The 21,443-nt window shown below is 34.7% G+C and overlaps 1 protein-coding gene across 1 annotated transcript in view; it reads right to left on the bottom strand.

Moving 5' to 3' along the window:
- Positions 1 to 202: 202 nt before the first annotated feature.
- The window catches only part of LOC128222361 (uncharacterized), a 44,989-nt gene continuing 23,748 nt past the window's right edge, over positions 203 to 21,443 (bottom strand). The window contains exons 19-33 of the mRNA XM_052931338.1: positions 21,027 to 21,142; positions 20,043 to 20,145; positions 19,459 to 19,659; positions 18,844 to 18,931; positions 17,167 to 17,340; positions 15,395 to 15,456; positions 14,549 to 14,649; positions 13,031 to 13,133; positions 12,503 to 12,576; positions 11,660 to 11,810; positions 10,788 to 10,841; positions 9,755 to 9,913; positions 6,337 to 6,465; positions 4,786 to 4,936; positions 203 to 3,454 (exon numbers count right to left, since the gene is read on the bottom strand). Of these exons, the coding sequence (XP_052787298.1) occupies positions 3,277 to 3,454; positions 4,786 to 4,936; positions 6,337 to 6,465; positions 9,755 to 9,913; positions 10,788 to 10,841; positions 11,660 to 11,810; positions 12,503 to 12,576; positions 13,031 to 13,133; positions 14,549 to 14,649; positions 15,395 to 15,456; positions 17,167 to 17,340; positions 18,844 to 18,931; positions 19,459 to 19,659; positions 20,043 to 20,145; positions 21,027 to 21,142 (1,844 nt within the window). The 3' untranslated portion in view covers positions 203 to 3,276. The remainder of the gene's footprint in view (positions 3,455 to 4,785; positions 4,937 to 6,336; positions 6,466 to 9,754; positions 9,914 to 10,787; positions 10,842 to 11,659; positions 11,811 to 12,502; positions 12,577 to 13,030; positions 13,134 to 14,548; positions 14,650 to 15,394; positions 15,457 to 17,166; positions 17,341 to 18,843; positions 18,932 to 19,458; positions 19,660 to 20,042; positions 20,146 to 21,026; positions 21,143 to 21,443) is intronic.

The following is a 21,443-nucleotide window of genomic DNA, read 5'->3' as shown; positions in this document are numbered from 1 at the left end:
TGGCAACACTACATTTAAAATATAATAAATTAATACTTTCTAAAATGTTGATTTAAATTTTATGAGACCTTCTGACACAATACAAACAAAAACAAGTTCAATAGTTTGCATGTATATTGTTATGCGTTGACTTGCGATCCGAACATATCCGAAGATGTGGTTTTGGGAATGAGAACAGACTCAAATTTAAAACAACGAAAACTGTGAAATATCATTTTTATTTCATTGATAAATCTATATAAACCAACAGAAAGCATTAAGACAAATGAATTCCAATGATTTTTGCTGTGAAGAATTACACGCGATTTAAACATATCGTTACAGCTAACTAAATATATAATCAGCAAAAGGTGATGCATAAAAAATAATAGTATAAATATGTAAAAACTTACAACACACAAGAAAAACGTTAAATATTGCACTTTTTTATATTGATCATATGCTTTGAACGAGTCATGGATTATGAGAACAAGTAATTAACTAGTTACATTTTCTATACATAAAAGTAAAACATATCACAATATCAGTTAATCTTGCCTTTTTAAACTAACATAGTCCATTTCGTGCTATCCTGAGAGTTATTAAAGCTGCGTTCTCACAGATTGAACGTTTTGACAACTTTTTTTATGTTTTGTCTTGCATCGAGCCAATTTATGCGAAAATGCATGTAAACCAGTGATGTAAGACTGCTGACAAAATGCAGATTTTCATATTTAAGTTAAAAAAAATGATGTTTTATGCATTTTTCTTAAACCGTTAGTAACGCTTGTAGCCACGAAATATTATTGTTCGAACGGAAATATGAAAATCTGCGATCTGATCTCTTGTCAGCAGTCTTATATTTGCTGATATGTACGCAAAAACTGGCCCATTCCAAGACAAATAATTAAAAAAATGTCAAAACGGTAAATCTGTAAGAGTGCAGCATTAAGCCATAAATCAGAAGACTCGATGAATATTGAAATGAATCTGATAATACAACCATACATTTGATCAAACAAATCGAACATTGCTACGACGAAAATGACTTTTTTATTTGTCCGAATATTTACACATTGTCCGAAATTATGAACTTAAATAATGTTATAAACAAAAGGATTTGAAGCTTATTCCTGGTTTGAGTTCAATTTGCATCCAAGAAAAGACTGAGGTTTATTTTAATGGCATAATGTAAAAGTATTGTACGAGTTATTTATGGCAGTAATAGTGCTTATATATAACTATGTTAGTGTTTTAAAATTAATTATAACACTGACAATAAAAAATAAAATATTTCACGTTTAAACAATTTTCATAAATAATTGTTCTTTGCTTCAGAAAACTATCTACATTTGTTTCATCCCTGCTCAGCTCCTGAACTTAACAATTCTGGTACCTCCTTCGTCTATTTGGAATTTAGAAATGGTTATTTACAAAATAATGCATCCCAGTATCAAATCAGTATATACAAGTCAATTAACTTCATAGAGATCATGCAGTCAGCATTCATACGACAAATATCGTTAGATCAAAATATCAGGTAATATTTATGGTAACACAATTTATATTTAATATATTTATATTTAAACAGATATTTTTTTCTAAAGTATATACGCTTTGCCTAAAATAACCAACAACTGCTTTATTTTTAGAATACAACTACTGAATATATTAAATCGAAAAAGCGATCGTACCATACGTGTTTTAACAAGACGGCCCAATTTCCCCTAATATATAAGCATTTTCCATAGTTTCCAAGATGGCCCAATTTTCCCTTATGTATAAACATTTCCGTAGTTTCAACGATGGCACCATTTTCGATAGTATATAAACATGTTTTATGATTTCTAAGATGGCACCATTCTCCTGGTAAATAAACATTTTCCATGGTTTTAAGATGGCACATTTTCCACAGTTACTGTAAATGAACATTTTCAATAGTAACTAAGCTGACCAGATTTTTTTTATAAATTCTAAGATGGCCCAGTTTTTCCCTAGCATATATACATTTTCCGTAGTTTCTAATATGGCAATATTTTCCAAAGTGTATACACTTTTTTCATAGTTTTTAAGATGGTACCATTTTCCCTTGTATGTAAACATTTTTCATAGTATCTTTGATGGCACCATATTCCCTAACATACAAACATTTTCCATAGTTTCTAAGATGTCACCATTTTCCCTTGCTGCCATGTAAACATTTTCCTTTGTTTCTTAGATGGCATCATATCACCTAATATATAAACATTTTTCGTAGTATCTACGATGGCATTATATTACCTAATATATAAACATTTTCCATAGTTTCTAATATGGCACACGTTTCCATAGTTTATAAACATTCTCCATAATTTCTACGATGACACCATTTTCGCAGTATATAAACATTTTCCATAATTTCTTAGATGGCATCATATTACCTAATATATAAACATTTTCCATAGTTTCTATATGGCACCATTTTCCATAGTTTATAAATATTTTCCATAATTTCTTAGATGGCATCATATTACCTAATATATAAACATTTTCCATAGTTTCTATATGGCACCATTTTCCATAGTTTATAAATATTTTCCATAATTTCTTAGATGGCATCATATTGCCTAATATATAAACATTTTCCATAGTTTATAAACACTCTCCATAGTTTCTAAGATGGCACCGTTTTTCCTAGTATATAAACATTTGCCATAGTTTCTAAGATGGCCCAATTTTCCCTAATATATAAACATTTTCCATAGTTTCTTAGATGGCATCATATTACCTAATATCTAAACATTTTCCATAGTTTCTAATATGGCACCATTTTCCATAAATTATAAACACTCTCCATAGTTTCTAAGATGACACCGTTTTCCCTAGTATAAAACATTTTCCATAGTTTCTAAGATGGCCCAATTTCCCCTAACATATAAACATTTCTCCTAGTTTCTAAGACGGCACCATTTTCCATAGTGTATAAACATTTTCCATAGTTTCTAAGATGGCAATATTTTCCATGGTATAAACAAAATGTCCATAGTTTCTAAGATGGCAATATTTTCCATAGAATAAACAAATTTTCCGCAGTTTCTAAGATTGCGCCATTTCTCCTAGTGTATAAATATTTTCCATAGTTTTTTAAGATTGCACCATTCCATAGTAATAAACATTACCATAGTTTGAAGATGGCACCAATTTTCATTGTATATACAAATGTTCCATAGATTCTTAGATGAACCCATTTTCCATAGTTTCTTAGATGCTCCCATTTTCCATAGTATCTAAGATGCCCACTGTCCATAGTTTCCATGTCTACACCACTTCTACAGGGTAAGCGTCTGCCGCCAACAGGGCGGTCCTCTCCTCTCCGCGGTTTTCTCTTCTCCGCGTTGACCGACCTATCCGCGTATAAGCCATCTGTTTTGCGCGTTTCATCGCGTATTTGGCTTCCAAATCTAGTTTCATTTCTTGATCGGAGACCTTCATGTCACTGAAAAGTTTGATACTTCGATTACAATTGTTTTACAATGACCAAAAATAGTTAGAAACAGGGTGCGTTTTATTTAAAGTATTCCACAGATCTAATGTATTTCTGTATGTTTCTTAAGTAAACACAATTGCTAATAATCAAAGAATATTTCAAAATAACTTGCAATAAGATATTTAATTAAGAACTGATCGCATTTTTTCTTGTGTTTATGCTGTAAGAACGCAGTACGGCACGTGAGCAAACTCCAAGAAGCGCGCTTGGTTATTTGCTCGTTTGCCCTACAGCATACACGCCCGAAAAAAATGCGATCGACACGTATAATTACATTTTAAAAGAAATATTCATTGTGATTAAATATTAGCAGTTTCTTCTGCAATTGAATATTTAATTTTAAAGAAGTGTAACAGACACGATACGTTTGTATTAAAGAAAAGCTAATTTTTTTAACGTCGTATATCATTGGTTGAATGACGTCACGCTTATCTAATTGGAACGCAATATTGAAATAAACAATGACGTCATAATACCTTGCGTTTTATACAATGTAAACGTCAAGTTTAATATACACAAAAGACTAGGCTCGTGTGATGTGTTATATTGAACAAAGCAAATAATGCGACAATATTTCGCCGTTGTGAAAATCACAAGGCGCACTCAGTTTATGACGTAAGCGGTCCATATAATATTTTTGGCGATGTCCGGATCGGCCAAAAATATGATTTGGACCGCTGACGTCATCCCCCGAAGGTGAATGGACCTCGGCTAATATGTACTGTAAGGAAACTAACATTCTCCCACCTCAGATAAGTAGATCCAAAACATTAACCATGCTATATTTTTTTTGTCTTGCCCACGGCCAAAGATAAAACAAGTAGTCGTATGGGACTCCTTTAAAATGGTCATCACATTGTAATTACCTCCCTCATAGAAGCTTTGTCTTGTGGCAATATTTAGAATGCTATTTAATTATTTCTCGCTTCAAATATCACCATAAAAAGTGTTCACACACCTTTCACGAAATAATTCTTCACTCTCCTCAGAACTACTTTAAGACCGACTTGACTATTACCACAATCTGAATCACAGCGCGCATATCCATGACAACCACGAATTACAACATATTCATACGCATATTTTCTTACTACGCACAAAAGAGTTCCAGCAAAAAATACATTTTTTCTTAATTTTGTTTAACTGAGGTGGGAGGAAAAGCACCTACCATAGCCGCTCGTGTAAGATAGGTTCATCCCCACCCTCACGCAGGATTGGGATGAACCTATCTCACACTCTCGGCCATGGAAGATACTTATACTCTTACTATCGAATCCTACCTTTCATTGAATGCCCAGGCCGTGTTGTATTTATCGCTTACGCTGTAAGGCGCCCGACCAAGGAAATGTGTCAGTGTGCCTATACGATGCAGTATCATTGCCAGGAACTGTATTACGAGTACGAATGAAAACAAAACCAAAACCACCAAACCTGCAAAAAAGCAAGTTTAAGAGTAAAAAGAGCACGTTATTGCATGATGACAACGCTCGTAGAAAACGGGGCATAACTCAACCGCTCTTAAAACGAGAGTTATGAACCATGCAACAAATTTCGATAGTGTATGTCATTAAGCTAGTTACCTGGGGCCGTATTCAATAAGCATCTAAGTGAATATTTTCAACTTAGTGAGAATTTCGTAATTTTTGACAACGATTATTTTAAATACCCTCCTCTTTTTATCAGATTTATTCATATGCATATATTTTGCAGACCATTTTCTTGCTTTTTTCATATTTTTGGTGTACATACATTGTTCGTTTTCTTTAAATTCAAATTAGAAAAAGGCTTTTATTCACTAAATTAAAATTGTTACTAAGATACTTATTAAATACGGCCCAAGGCATGAAAAAACATAACCACGTAAAGGAAGAAGAAGAACATTAACAGCCCTACATTCAATATATCAAGGGTGCTACGTTTAATTAAAAACCAAAGCTAAATACTTTCAGAGTCGAAACCTTACTCACCAACAGGGCTACTCCCCGCCATACTGAACAGCTCCTGTTGGTTTTGAAACCTAATTGTCGAACAAGGTACCTCCCCGACACAGCGAGTAACTCCCCTTGGTTTTGAAACCTTACTCACCGAAAAGGTTTCTTCCCGCCACACTGAGTAGCTCTCCTTGGTTTTAAACAGGGTTACTCCCCGCCTAACTGAGTAGCTCCCCTTAGTTTTGAACCCTTACTCACCAACCGGTTACTCCCCGCCACACCGAGTAGCTCCCCTTAGTTTTGAACCCTTACTCCCCAACCGGTTACTCCCCACCACACAGAGTAGCTCCCCTTAGTTTTGAACCCTTACTCACCAACCGGTTACTCCCCGCCACACCGAGTAGCTCCCCTTAGTTTTGAACCCTTACTCCCCAACCGGTTACTCCCCACCACACTGAGTAGCTCTCCTTAGTTTTGGACCCTTACTCCCCAACCGGTTACTCCCCGCCACACCGAGTAGCTCCCCTTAGTTTTGAACCCTTACTCCCCAACCGGTTACTCCCCGCCACACCGAGTAGCTCCCCTTAGTTTTGAACCCTTACTCCCCAACCGGTTACTCCCCACCATACTGAGTAACTCCCCATGGTTTTTAATCCTTACTTACCGACAGGATTACTCCCCGCCACACTGAGTAACTCCCCATGTTTTTTAATCCTTACTTACCGACAGGATTACTCCCCGCCACACTGAGTAACTCCCCATGGTTTTTAATCCTTACTTACCGACAGGATTACTCCCCGCCACACTGAGTAGCTCCCCATGTTTTTTAATCCTTACTTACCGACAGGATTACTCCCCGCCACACTGAGTAGCTCCCCATGGTTTTTAATCCTTACTTACCGACAGGATTACTCCCCGCCACACTGAGTAGCTCCCCTTGGTTTGCTAACGTGTAGATTAGGACCATCCAGAGAGCGTTCGAGACAGCAAACACCATCAACCAAGCGTTACGTAGGTCACCCAGCTTCGCTGTTAACAGAAATGATAGAGAAGTTGCACTATTCGTACTTGTACGTGTATGTGCGTACTACGTTTTGGTGCACTACGTCATCAGGTTTCGTGTACATTGTACAAGTTCAATATGGAATATACACAGCCAAGTGGGAAATGATTGCCGCGAGTAGCTGGGACCATCCAAGAACAGATAAAACAGTAATTTTGCAAACAACGTTTATACTCAACTTCAAATTGTGCGTGTACGTGTAACTACAGTACAAGCACACGTACGTCGTATTTCGCAACCTTGTTATTATCCTTAATATGTCATTTTTAAAAAAAAATGAACATGTTGTGAAACAAACGTATATTATAATAGTTATCCCAGAATAAAAGCCAGTTTACGAAACATTGGATTCCATAAGGGTTTCGAAATGTGTAAATGTATTGTTTTCAAAGACTATACCAACAACGTAGCACCCACTTTTTATTGATAAAAACAATCTAATAATATCATGCAAATTAATATAACGTGTGTTTGGTGTCTCTTTGATTTGAGTGTGCTAAAGTAGCAAAGGACAAATTAATGTTCTGGTTACTGGGATCGCCCATGCAGTTTGTTAAAATTGACTATGTTAAATTGAACAAGAAAACACTGCTATTATTCGTTGTTGTTTCAGCACAATCATCTCTAAAAAGGCACACATTAACAACCAAAATATTCTGTTTTTATTCTTCAATTTATTTTTAATGCCCGATTAAAACACGTGTTATTGACTGAAGCTGCAATTAGGTTTCTCCGGAGGCTCTATTTGACTGTAGAATATTTACTTTTGCAAACTCATTTGAAAATCCAGGAGGGTCGAATATAACCTCCCGGCTAAAATTTCACTACCATAGACTCTTTGATAATAACATCATAAACTGTCGTCATCATTTCAACATTTCTAAAAGATACGCTTGTACGTGTAATGACGTGGCGTCTGCATAGAATACCACGGCCATATTGAAACAAAGTACAATACTTTGCCATACCTGGTATGTTTTGACTACAGATTTATAAATTGCATATAAAAGGAACAGCGTGAAAGAGTTTTCGGCATCAAATCATAGATATTTTTCACGAAAAAAGTGTTTTAAAAGTATCAATGACCTTGAATACACCTTACACCATGGGGTCGATATTCTATTTGCGTAACCTCACGCTGTGACGTCGTATTGTTTGTTTACGTCATATTTACTATGAGGTACACATATTATCTAGGGGTGTGGGGGAGGGGAGTTTCAATAAAGGATTTTAGTCGTAAACATGGCAATACAACGACTTTTATTTCATGTTTGATATGTCCTTTATATAATACAACGACTTTTATTTCATGTTTGATATGTCCTTTATATAATACAACGACTTTTATTTCTTGTTTGACATGTCCTTTATATAATACAACGACTTTTATTTCATGTTTGATATGTCCTTTATATAATACAACGACTTTTATTTCATGTTTGATATGTCCTTTATATAATACAACGACTTTTATTTCATGTTTGTTATGTCCTTTATATAATACAACGACTTTTATTTCATGTTTGATATGTCCTTTATATAATACAACGACTTTTATTTATTGTTTGATATGTCCTCTATATAATATAACGACTTTTATTTCATGTTTGATATGGCCTTTATATAATACAACGACTTTTATTTCATGTTTGATATGTCCTTTATATAATACAACGACTTTTATTTCATGTTTGACATGTCCTTTATATAATACAACGACTTTTATTTATTGTTTGATATGTCCTTTATATAATACAACGACTTTTATTTCATGTTTGATATGTCCTTTATATAATACAACGACTTTTATTTCATGTTTGATGTGTCCTTTATATAATACAACGACTTTTATTTATTGTTTGATATGTCCTTTATATAATACAACGACTTTTATTTCATGTTTGATATGTCCTTTATATAATACAACGACTTTTATTTCATGTTTGATGTGGCCTTTATATAATACAACGACTTTTATTTCATGTTTGATATGTCCTTTATATAATACAACGACTTTTATTTCTTGTTTGATATGTCCTTTATATAATACAACGACTTTTTTCATGTCCTTTATATAATACAACGACTTTTATTTCATGTTTGACATGTCCTTTATATAATACAACGACTTTTATTTCATGTTTGACATGTCCTTTATATAATACAACGACTTTTATTTCATGTTTGACATGTCCTTTATATAATACAACGACTTTTATTTCATGTTTGATATGTCCTTTATATAATACAACGACTTTTATTTCATGTTTGATATGTCCTTTATATAATACAACGACTTTTATTTCATGTTTGATATGTCCTTTATATTATACAACGACTTTTATTTCATGTTTGATATGTCCTTTATATTATACAACGACTTTTATTTCATGTTTGACATGTCCTTTATATAATACAACGACTTTTATTTCATGTTTGACATGTCCTTTATATAATACAACGACTTTTATTTCATGTTTGATATGTCCTTTATATTATACAACGACTTTTATTTCATGTTTGATATGTCCTTTATATTATACAACGACTTTTATTTCATGTTTGATATGTCCTTTATATAATACAACGACTTTTATTTCATGTTTGACATGTCCTTTATATAATACAACGACTTTTATTTCATGTTTGATATGTCCTTTATATAATACAACGACTTTTATTTCATGTTTGACATGTCCTTTATATAATACAACGACTTTTATTTCATGTTTGACATGTCCTTTATATAATACAACGACTTTTATTTCATGTTTGATATGTCCTTTATATAATACATTAAGACGAAACATGTTTCCTCCTTATTGGCTAAATCATTTAGAAACTGTACATTTATTCACCAGAATTATGTCTGTTTAAAATGATAGAGAGATTTTCATTGTAGCAAAATTTGTATATGAATGTAGCAGAGTACGGGAAGAGATCATGAAGAGGTTGATTTCTGAAAATTGTACTTGTCTCATGACAATATATTAAACGCTTCAATAATATCACACTACTATTTTACTCGTGAAATTACATTGCTAGTGTTGTAATTTCCTTTGTGATATGATTTGTTGTCATCATGGATAAACGTGTTATAATTATGTATATATAAAACAAATTTGTCTGTATTTAGGGCTGGCTGCCTTTCATTACAATAAGACATTTGTTTTCGTATTTCGAATGATGGCTAAATTTCTCAAGACTCGTCCCAACCCGTATAATAACTGTATCTAGGGTAAACTGCATAATTACCTTTAAGATCCTCCTCCAATCCATACGCTGTGGACTGGGGAAGAAGACAGATGTTCCTCAGATTGTCCCAGAAGTCATATTCATCTCTGTTAATAGATCTGAGCTTGTGAATGGTCGGTTTGCTCAGCCTTTCGCGAACATCAATTATTTTCCGTTCGGCTGTAATGTAAAAGTTTTTACTAAAAACACATACATTTAAGGAATGCGAATAACATCTATGAGAATTCGGATGCTTTGGTTGTTAATCCCCAGCTTACTTGCCTGTGTTTTATGACCAAGAGCTGGTATTCAATATTGGTTTATATTGGATCTAAGAACGATGTAGCTAATCGGATTACATGTTATTTATAACTGGCCAATGGAGGGGATGAAGTCAGTAATGTATGACCATACGATTGAGTTTAGTTGAATATTGAATACCACAACTGATGTGTTAATTCCCAGCTTACTTGCCCCTGTTTTAGGGCTCAGATGCCATAACTGAAAGCCATTTTTCCTGTGTAGTATTTAATAACCATTAAGGGCTGTGTTCAATGCAAAAGGATTGCTTGCAGCGGTTATACATTGACTGATCAGAATTCATCGACCCGAGATCAAATTAGTTAGAAGAAGATTTTTTTTCAAGGAAATATAAAACACAATAAATATTTGAAACCTGAAGTATTAAGTGTGAGCTGAATTATCAGGCATTTAATAAGTATTTTCTATTTTTCTATTGGATAAAATATTATGCATGACGGGCCGCATAACAAAGCTGATTTTGAAATGTATTTTATAGACACTTGAAATTCGTCTGAGCACAAAGGTGTTTTCACAATAGTGCAGTCACATTAAGAGTTATCGCTCTTATACAATATTTTTTATGCTTATATTTTGGACTGCATATACTGTGTTTAGGCATCAAGTTTATAGGAAGGAATATCAAAATAAAATCATAATAAGGACTTGGTTTGGACATTAAAAGCTAAGGTGGACAGTCCGGGTAGTATTTCCGTACCCCATATCAACACAGCAGAGCGATCGAGTTACTTACTTGCGGTTGGATTTCTCAGCTTGCTTATAGCATACAGCAATCTTTTGATGTGACCTTAAGAAAAGAGATTTTATTTATCTTTTTGTATTAAAAAACTACACGTTTGATCTCTACAGTTAATGATACAATCGACCAAAAAAATATATCATAGTCTTATATATAATATCATATGCAATTCAAACATATATTTAAAAAAAATGTTATTCTTTCTTACACTTGTTTTGACGCGTTGCTTATACATGTTATTGATATTTATTATCAATATTCAATTAATTTGTAAGATAATAAATATATTGTTCTGTTTAATTACATAAGTATGTTTTTTCTTTACAATTATTTTTCCTTGATTTTTTGACAAAACATTTTTATAAACACATTCTATGAGGGAAAAAACATAACATATAAGACATGCGAAATTTTAAATCGTACTATTTTATGTTGTAAAATAAGTTGAGATTGAGATTTGACTTATGTATTTTGGTGAATTATGGTCAAATGCATTAGCTGCACTCTCACAGATTGAACGTTTTGAGAACTTTTTTATTTTTTGTCTTGGAACGAGCCATTTTTTGTGAAAATCCAGTGAAACCAGTTAAGTAAGACTGCTGACAAAAATCAGGTCGCAGATATTTATATTTAAGTTCAAAAATTGATGTTTTATGCATTTTTCTTAAACCGTGAGTAAAGGTTTAGGCCATAAAACATTCATTTTCGAACGGAAATATGCAAATCTATGATCTGATTACTTTTCAGCAATCTTATATCATTGGTTTGCAGATATATACGCAAAAATTTGCTCTTTCCAAGACAAAAAATTAAAAAGTTGTAAAAATGGTAAATATGTGAGAGTGCAGCTTTAAGTATCATCCTACCGATCTTCTTGATTTTTAGGTCGTTCTCGATGTCAGCCCTGGTGAAGGACTTCAATATCTCCATATCTTTCGATGTTTTGATCTGTTCCCTCTTAAAGTTTTTCTTGTAGATTCCAAGTCCTATATTATCAAGCCATTCTTCAACGTCTTTCTGAAATACAGTGTTATACATTATTACAGTCGAACCCCGTGTGCTCGAACTCGCTTGGCTCGATTGTCTCGTTGGCTCGAATTTAACGTAAAGGAGCGATTTATGAATACTGTAACTAAGCACTCCCAATATGCTCCAGTTCCCCGAGGCTCAATGTATTATCGCTGGTTTCTAGAATTTCGAGCTAACGATGTTCGACTGTACAGCGAAAACTACAGGAACAGGTCAAGTCGTTTCTATATACAAATTTATGTTTTCGATAACCTTTCTTTAATCATAAATACTCGGCTGTAGATGAGATTATATATTTTTCAATGAATAGTTATCTTAAATGAAATTGGCTTAATGTTGTTGACGTTGTGGTATTGTTCTTGTTGCTATTTACAATTTGGTCACGCGAATAGAAAACGACAAAGCTATCTGATTGGTAAAATGAGGTCACGTGGATAGAAAACGACAGAACTATCTGATTGGTTAAAAGAGATAACGTGGATAGAAAACGACAAAACTGTCTGATTGGTTAAAAGAGATAACGTGGATAGAAAACGACAAAACTGTCTGATTGGTTAAAAGAGATAACGTGGATAGAAAACGGCAAAACTGTCTGATTGGTTTAAAGAGGTCACGTGGATAGAAAACTAAAAAGCTATCTGATTGGTTCAAAATGGTCACGTGGAATAAAAACGACTCACCGGTACAAATGCCTGAATTTCATAGGATGGAAGGCACTTGACATTTTCCATCAAAAAACGTTTTAAACCAGCTCCTGGGAGAAAAGAGAAGTATGTTTTTAAAGATTCATTCTTACTCTAAAATAAGCGGTACCACATTTCATACAATTGTTTTAATTTACCGAAAAGGATAATCTCACATCGAAAACAATGATTCTTATGAAAATTACCGAGTTTAATTTGCAAGACAGGTTTAGGAAACACGGTACTTCTATCTTATGAGACGATAGTTGATCTCTGTAAATCTTTTAGGACCCACCAGTTATTTAATATTTGTTCGTTTACAGCTTTTAAACACATGGTTAAAACCTAGTAATAAGTTATATATTCTTCGTTAATGCACTGTTTAGTCAGAAGTTTATCACTCAAAAATAATTTTTGTTATACATGACTATGTATTGAATTTAAATATGAGTGCCACTAATCATTTTTATACCAAATATGACTGATAAGCAAATGAGTAGTCAGTAATATGAAAACAATACTTACTTTTTACACCGACATCTTTTAATTCCTTTTCTGTCATTCTGCTGATGAATATTGTATTTTCAAATCCATGCTCCTTAAACTTCTTCACCAACTCCTGTTGCGCCTAAAAGAGATGAAAATAACCTTTTTCGTTTAAATATGTAAAACATGAATCAAAATACGTATATAGTCAAATCTGGTTGGCTCGAACTCGCTTGGCTCGATTTTTTCGTTGGCAGGAACTAAATGTGAATGACCGATTTCTTATATTAGAAGTAAGCATTCCCGCTCCGCTCGAATTTCCTAGGCTCGAGTTTCTTCGCCGGTACTTGGGAGTTCGAGCAAACCGGATTCGACTTTAAATGTATGTAGCAAGCTCTATGTCAGTTGTGTATGCTCATATCTAGAACGATGTTTCGGTTAATGAACAATTCTAATAGTCGGTGAGTAATCTCCTTTCAAAATATAGCAAACTTATACGAAAATGAAAAACATGATTAAGCATTTTACATTACTGACAATGGCGTGGTTCGACTGTAATTGTAAAAATAATAGAAGCCAATAAGTAGTTTAAGATGAGCAGGAATATGGTCACCAATGTGTAAGCGTAAGGATGTGTGATAACGTACATTGAGCTAGCCCAGTAATAGGCGTTGGTACTCATAGTGGATTGTCCAATCCGTACCTTAAACGCACCGCACAAATAAAAGTGAAGGTAGCAATATTCTTCAATTCTTTGAACTGACTGATGCATGCTTATTTGTTCATGGGTTAGCTTAAACCAAAATGGAGTTTAACACGAGCACAAAAACGATCTTTGATGTGTGTGTTTTTTCGATATGGATCTCCGAGATGTCATCATTTAAATGGTTGCAAACTTGTTCTCTTGGGTTCATCTCCGAAAGGTGACCCGTTTGTTCATTTGAGTTTATCAAGGTCTTCCGCGCCTATAGGCTGCATTATGGCTTGACCCCGCCGTGACGCCATCACGATTTAAATTGAGTTTAAATGCCATAAGTAGCATGAGATAGAAGTGGCAGCTATTCGCAGTCAAATCAAGGCCTTACAAGACTTCAAGAAACAGAGATACAAGAGATCCGGGTGCGACACCCTAGCTCGTTGACTTCAAGAAACAGAGATACAAGAGATCCGGGTGCGATACCCTAGCTCGTTGACTTCAAGAAACAGAGATACAAGAGATCCGGGTGCGATACCCTCGCTCGTTGCGAGGGTCTTGGTTCTTTTACGTGCTCAGGGTAAAGCACGGATACACGGGAAACAAAATTCCTGGGTTGAGCCAATACTAAGTACACCATTTTCCCAGTGCTACCCTTTAAATGCCGAGCGCTAGGCAATAAGCTACCGGTAGTATATTTTAACGTCTTTCGGTTTGACGCGGCCGGTGTTTGAACCTCCGACCGCCCGCACCCGTAAAAGAAGTACCACTACCACAGGGCTATAGGGGCGGAAACGTACCCTAAACATATCATACAAAATAGTAATGTTAAGGTTATAACATTCGGAAATCTATCAACTGACTTGGGTATCCCTGGTTTCTCTGGGAAGCCATTCCTCAACTTTCAGTACTTTGTCTTCAATATCATCCTCGTCGTCGTCTTCAAAATCTTCGTTAGGATCTCCTAAACAACAACAATAATACGAAAATAGGCCTTTCCTTGGCTCAAAATACTGAGTTCGTATCTTAAAATCTTAGTTTAATCCTTCTTTAAGTGACCCCCCCCCCCCCCAGCCGTGTATTGTACACATCCTCTGTGCATTTCTATAATAAAAACCTCCAAAACTGCACAGCAGGATACTCAGATCAGAGATCTGATAAAAGGGATCAAGGCAAGTAGATTAAAGCCAATACACAGAGGTTGTGTATTGTACACATATTGGGAGGAGGGTCACATACAGAAGGCTTAAACTTGGCGTTTAGGAAATATATTAACTTTGTATTGAAACAAAAAAAGCTAGAAAAGATACAACCATTGATAATCTTAAAGAATAATTGAAACATGGCCGCTTTACTAAATTGTTTATTGTCAATTGTTATAATAAAGTATATACTTCTATACATTGAAAAATATTTCTTCAAATACAAAAGCCTTATACAACTGTACTATTTATTTTATAAACATTTCCATAGTTGATCATAAGCTCGCCCAAACAAGTTATACAGTCAAAACTCGCCTTGACGAAGCCGTTAGAACCTTGGGAAATACAAAATTACTACACAACATATCTAACTAAACCCAAAGTAGTAGAACAAGTTCGATATAACCAAACATCGAGATAACAGAGTTCGGCATAGCGAGTTTCGACTATATAACTCGTTTCATCGAAAATGTTCGTGCCATATGAAAACACTTTATTGAATCTTACCGCCTTCGTTCGCTTCTTCGTGGATGTCACCAAGGCCTCCAACAGTGCTCCTCATAGACGCTCTATAAATATGAGAATATATGTTGTAGTTTTAATAGTTTAGTGTAAACTTATTTATTTTACAACGATTGTGAAACAAGTCATTACAACATTATAATGATCACTCTCGTGAATACGATTTTACGCGAGAGTGTGGATTTGTTTTATTGGGGAAACCGGAGAACCCGGAGAAAACCCACTTGTCCGGCTCGGTGCCCACAAAGGAACTGGCCGGGAATCCAACCCGGCTCGCCTAGGTGAGAAGCGAGTGCGCTAGCCTGCCCACTGTTGTAGCTTTCTCAAAGATATACTTTACAATTGACACTATCCCAGTTTATTTTATAGAAAAACAAACATGATATTCATTTTGCATGACCCGTTCTGACGTCAGGTTTTTGTTTTCATTGCATCACTCTGATTGGACAAGTGCAACGCCATAATTATCTGCCGTATATTTTCAGAGGCAATGTACGCCGATTACATAATTATTATCAAACTGTAATATATTACATCTAGAATAGTCAAAACGGGCATAGAACCATATAAATAAAAGGATTGATATGTATTTTTCGAGCGTTAATTAGGGATTGATACTTGTCTATCATGCGTCCTTGCTGTATGAAAGCGCTTTTTAAAGGAGAATCTATCCAGGCCATTGTTTAATTTTTCTTTTGTCGCGTTCATCAAGAATTTATCAAGATTGTGTTTTAGATCTGCTTGAACCAGGTCTCTCTTGCAAAACTCCGCCTATAGAGGTCACAAAAGGTCGACCGGTTCATGCAAACATGAACGCACATTTTATGGTACAGAAAATAAAGAAGAATGTAAATATTGCAGTATGAATTCACTACACGGGCCGATTATAATTTTCTTTTTCTTTTTTTCTTAAAAAAAAAACACTACCGAAAATGCCTATAAAGGCACACAACATTAGTCATCGCTTATTGTTGAACAAAATACAGCATTAAAATTAGAATTTATTGTTTTGTATTAACCTTAATAATGCGCTTTTAACAAGAAACATATATCGTCGTTCACTTAAAGCTGCACTCTCACAGATTGAACGTTTGGACACATTTTTTTTTTGTCTTGGAACGAGCCAATATTTGCGAAAATCTATGGAAAGACTGCTGACAAAAAATTAGATCGCAGGTTTTATATTTAAGTTCAAAAAATGATGTTTTATGCATTTTTGTTAAACTGTTAGTTACGGTTGAAGCCTTAAACATTAATTTTCGAACGGATATATGTAAATCTGCGATCTGATCTTTTGTCAGCAATCTTATATCATTGGTTTTCAGATAGTCATGCAATCATTTGCTCTTTCCAAGACAGTTTTTTTTAAAAGTTGTAAAAATGGTAAATCTTTGAGAGCGCAGCTTTAAAGAGACTGATATCCAATTCACTCTATTTGGTGATACCATCGAGGCACGGTCAGTGCAGCACCGAGGTCAATGGCGATTTCAAAGTAATACAGTCAAACCCCGTTGGCTCGAATTCCATGAGACCTGCGAAAATACGTCGAGTCTCGGCAAAATCGAGCCAAACGGGAATGTTTACAGTCAGTACGAATAAATCAATCTTAACATCTAGGTCAAGACAACGAAGAATTCGAGCCAAGCGAATTCGAGCCAAGCAAATTCGAGCCAAAGGGTTCGACTGTATTTGGTGACTGAATTTCGCTTAATTCTCTTACATTTGTAGACCAGTGTTTTTTAGACTATACATCGTACCTAAAATCGAAGGAATGGAGAGATGTGAGCTGCTCCTCGTCTGCCATTGACTGGAATTCCTTTGGCGCGGTTTGCCCATCCAATGACATTGTTCTCATAGGCGTACTCTTAGCTTGCGGAGCCTCGGTTTGTGTGCTTGAAGTCGCAGAAGTTAATGGCTTTTTAAAACAGCAGCTGTAAAATTGAATTCATTCTGAGGCACAAAACACTGATGCATAAGTTTCGTTTATAATTAAAGTATTAATTGACATAAAGGAGTAAGTAACACTCTCAGCTATATCGAAGCAATTATTATTTTATTTGAACCCTAGACCTCCCTCTAGGAGGTACTGGGTTCGACCGCTAACTGTGGAACATTGTCCTGGCCTCTCAAGATCAATATATCATCTTTCAGATCTCTACATAAGTATTAACTTGACTAGATGAGCTGCGAAAAACAGGAATGAAACTACATTTTGTAATTGTTATTTGTTAAATGGTCAGTTATTGCATTGCAACAAGTAAATATGAGCCGCGTCGCGCGATTTTGGGCCTTCGGACATATTTTTGCTATTACAATGTTTTAAGGTATTTGAATGCCATGTAATTTCAGAAAGGTATTCTGAAATGTTCATGTTGATATCACTTAAATTGCGTAAGTTACGTGTTTACAAGTGAGATAATGTTTTGCGCATTTTGAATACTAAATTTGACGTCATTCAAATGAGGTCGTAATGAAAGTGCATTATTCAAATGACGTGCAAAATTATTGTATCAATATTACAACTAGCTTATAATTTAAATTATTTTCTTATCAACCGTGAAATAACAATTTGGCCTTCACTCGTAAAATCAAAATCAGCGCGCACAGGGCTAGGTGACAAATCCAAAGACGTTTTTTTCAAACAAAGTCATGGCGACATATATAAAACAAACATATACAAACACAGACAGTTAAATATCGTATTATCATAATAGAGAATAAAAGATAAAGTAAGTTGTGAAGAAACAGTTCAATCTCCAGGGTCGAGCTTTCTTTTAAATTTCATTCTTATAAATATCTAGTTACATTAAGTAGACGAAATAAACTATGAAATACTTAAATATATTTCCAGAAGATGTATTATCTCGTCAATTAGATCTTAGTCAATTATAAAGTGTACAATACAACATAGTGTAATACTCATCAATGATATTGAATAAATAAAACAAGTGGTATTGGCTCCCCTTGTTTAAGACCGAACACATTGGAGTATTCTTATATCCAGTAGAACATTGAAATAATACAAACTAAACATTGTTATAAGTACGTTTGATAATGCCAGTCATTGATTACTTTAATTTATAACTCATTCCTATAAACTATAAGTATAAACGGTATCAAACGCTTGATGATATTCAATAAATACCGACACAAGCTTTACTTGCTGTTTCAAATTGAATAATAGACTGTAAGAGAGAATTTAAATCAGCTGTCGAATTATTATCTCAAAAAACAACTACACGTATCCTACAATGCACTACAATTATTTATTCTACATGTATTTCATAAAATGAGAAAAAAATATCTTCGAAGTGGTACTCCTGCAGATTTGCATACAGTCATCACTAGACGAAGTACATATATGATAACATGCAATCGAAAACTGAGCCGATAACGCGGTAAAATGCTATTTATTTTGTTTATAATGTACTTACAAGAAAAAGGATGTGAAACCCTTTGTCAGAGTATCTTGCCAGCTTTTGTTAGCTACCCGCACTGAGTGTGTTTTTACTTCTCTAGTACCTGTGTTTTAAAATGTTAGTATATATATATATATACAAAGCATGTCTGGTGAAATTATGTGCGAAACACTAAAAGTTATATTAAGGAATTTTTGCTCGGGGCCAAATAGCAATATATGCATACGATGAAAAGTTATAACACAATTCTAAAACAACCTTTTACACTATGTTGTAAACAAAAATTGTTAATACAAAATTAATGACCGCGGCCGCGTTAGACAGTTGGCCCCTTAATGCATGTAATTTATGTAGTAAAACATATTTGGGGAATTTAGAGTGGCCCGATAAGGCAGGTGGCCTTTTAAAGCAGGTGACTGTTGAACCAGGTTTGATTGTACAGTCGAACCCAGTTGGCTCGAACTCACAGGTAGCGGCGAAACATCCAAAGCCTCGTAAAATTCGGGCCAAGTGGGAGTGCTTATATTCAGTTTAAAGAAATCCGTCCTTTACATCCAGGTCAGTGTCGTCCTTTACATCCAGGTCAGTTTTCATATATAAGTATTAAACATGCACATAACATTAACGTACCCCAAGATCGATCGGTGATGTTGCTGATGCTGTAGATCATCAAGATGAGATAGCCAGCCGGAATACAGAGAAAGAACCAAGCGCCGTGAAGTAGAAATACAAACTCCCCAAGATGGAGGATTCCGGTTATCAGGAATATGCCTATCATGACCCCGAGGTATAGAGTTGTAGTTGATATGGGGAAGGCTGCTTTATTGATAACTGAAAGAGAAACTTTCAAACATGAAAATATGATAAGGGAAGAAGGAAATAAATATTTTAAGTATAATCGAACCCCTTTGGCTCGAACTCCAAGAGACCGGCCAACTAACATCGACCCTCGAAAAGTAGGAGCCAAGCGAGAAAACTGACCTTCAATATGAATAAATCGGTCATTTACATCAAGCTCGAGCCAACGATGAGTTCGAGCCAAGCGACTTCGAGCCAACGGGGTTGGACTGTTTTATTATCAATTTTAAATGACAGAGTGTCATATATTTTTCAAGCATTCACTACTACAAGAAGTTACACACTGAGCATCTTAGTATATAAAATATAAAAATGCAAATGTTACAAACGAAAGCTTTGAATAAATGATAGAATACCAGCATCATTGTCTTTGCTGAAGTCCTTTGCAATTTGAACTGCTGTACCGACCATTACAGCCGACATGATTACAGCGTACAGGAATGTTAGCAGCTTGGCAACCTGAAAATAACGTAATGAGACTGTACATACTTATATGCTGTGTGTAATAGATATAACGTTGGCCTTTGCTGATTTGTATTTCGCCGTTTGCATTACCGAGCCTAAGATCTGCCTGAAATGCAGTAGGATCTGACCCACCGACATGCATAGCTGACATGATCACAGCGTATAGAAATTTTAACAGCTTCACAGCCTGAAAATGACATGACCGGAACGTGGTATATATGATGCGTGTTCTAGATAATTGGCAGTTGTCACAGCGTACAGGAATGTTAGCAGCTTGGCAACCTAAAAATTACAAGAACATGAGTTAACATAAGTTAAAGTGGCTGAACGCCGGATGATACAATTGCAAGAAAGAAATGTCAGAAAATGCATTTTACAAAAACATGAGCGAGCCCCTTAAAGGCAAATACGCTATCTTGACCCGTGAATTTGTTTATATTTCGAAATAAAGACATAAATAACTAATTGCATTAGGAATGTTAAACATTTCTTATTGACTTTAAACTAAAAGGGAGCATGTCGGCAAAAAGAAAACTTTATTTTAAAGTAATTTCAAGTGACCCACAGAACGTTAACACCAATATTTGAATGTAAACAACATTCACTCGAAAGTTAATAAATTTTCCAAAAATACTTAAGTGTATTTATATGTTTCATAATACTTGTGCAAATCATCGAGGAGACCCTGGGTCGATCTCAGCTGCGCACCACATTTTATTTATTTTTTCTAGATTTCTTTTTTGTAAATAAGTGCATGGGGTTAATTAATTAGGTTGATGTTACAACATAGCATATAGGTAACTTTTAAAATGTTATAGTTAAGAGTGCTGATAGTGAGTTTTTTACTTTTATAAAAACACACTCTATTGTCTTACGTTTAGCTGTGTCTTTGATGACGTCAGTAGGCACGTAGCTGCGTAACCAACGGTAACAAGCACCTGCAATACAACGCTTGTCGTAACTCCGATGTTCCAAGCGTATTTCAGACCACCTGTATAAAGATAAAGAATAGTCATAAGCAGCAATTAGTCAAAGTTAACCAAAATGTTAACTGATTGGTCAATTTTTAAAATAGTTTTTTTTTATTAACCAATGAAATCATTTTAATATTCAAAAGTGACCTGAATATAACCTAAATAGTTGTATACAATTGGCTGCTGAAGAAGTGCCAGCTGAACAAAAGAAATGGCCAACATATATACGCATTATTCACGAATTTTGTTTTGGCGACAACATGCTTTTATTATTCGCTTTTATATAAATAATTATTGATTTTTTCGTGAAGGAAAGTA

Source organism: Mya arenaria, chromosome 16 (genome assembly GCF_026914265.1).
Source record: "Mya arenaria isolate MELC-2E11 chromosome 16, ASM2691426v1".
In the NCBI taxonomy this organism is placed as follows: domain Eukaryota; kingdom Metazoa; phylum Mollusca; class Bivalvia; order Myida; family Myidae; genus Mya; species Mya arenaria.
The sequence above is the reverse complement of the archived record's forward strand: the minus strand, read 5'-3'. Positions and strand labels throughout refer to the sequence as shown.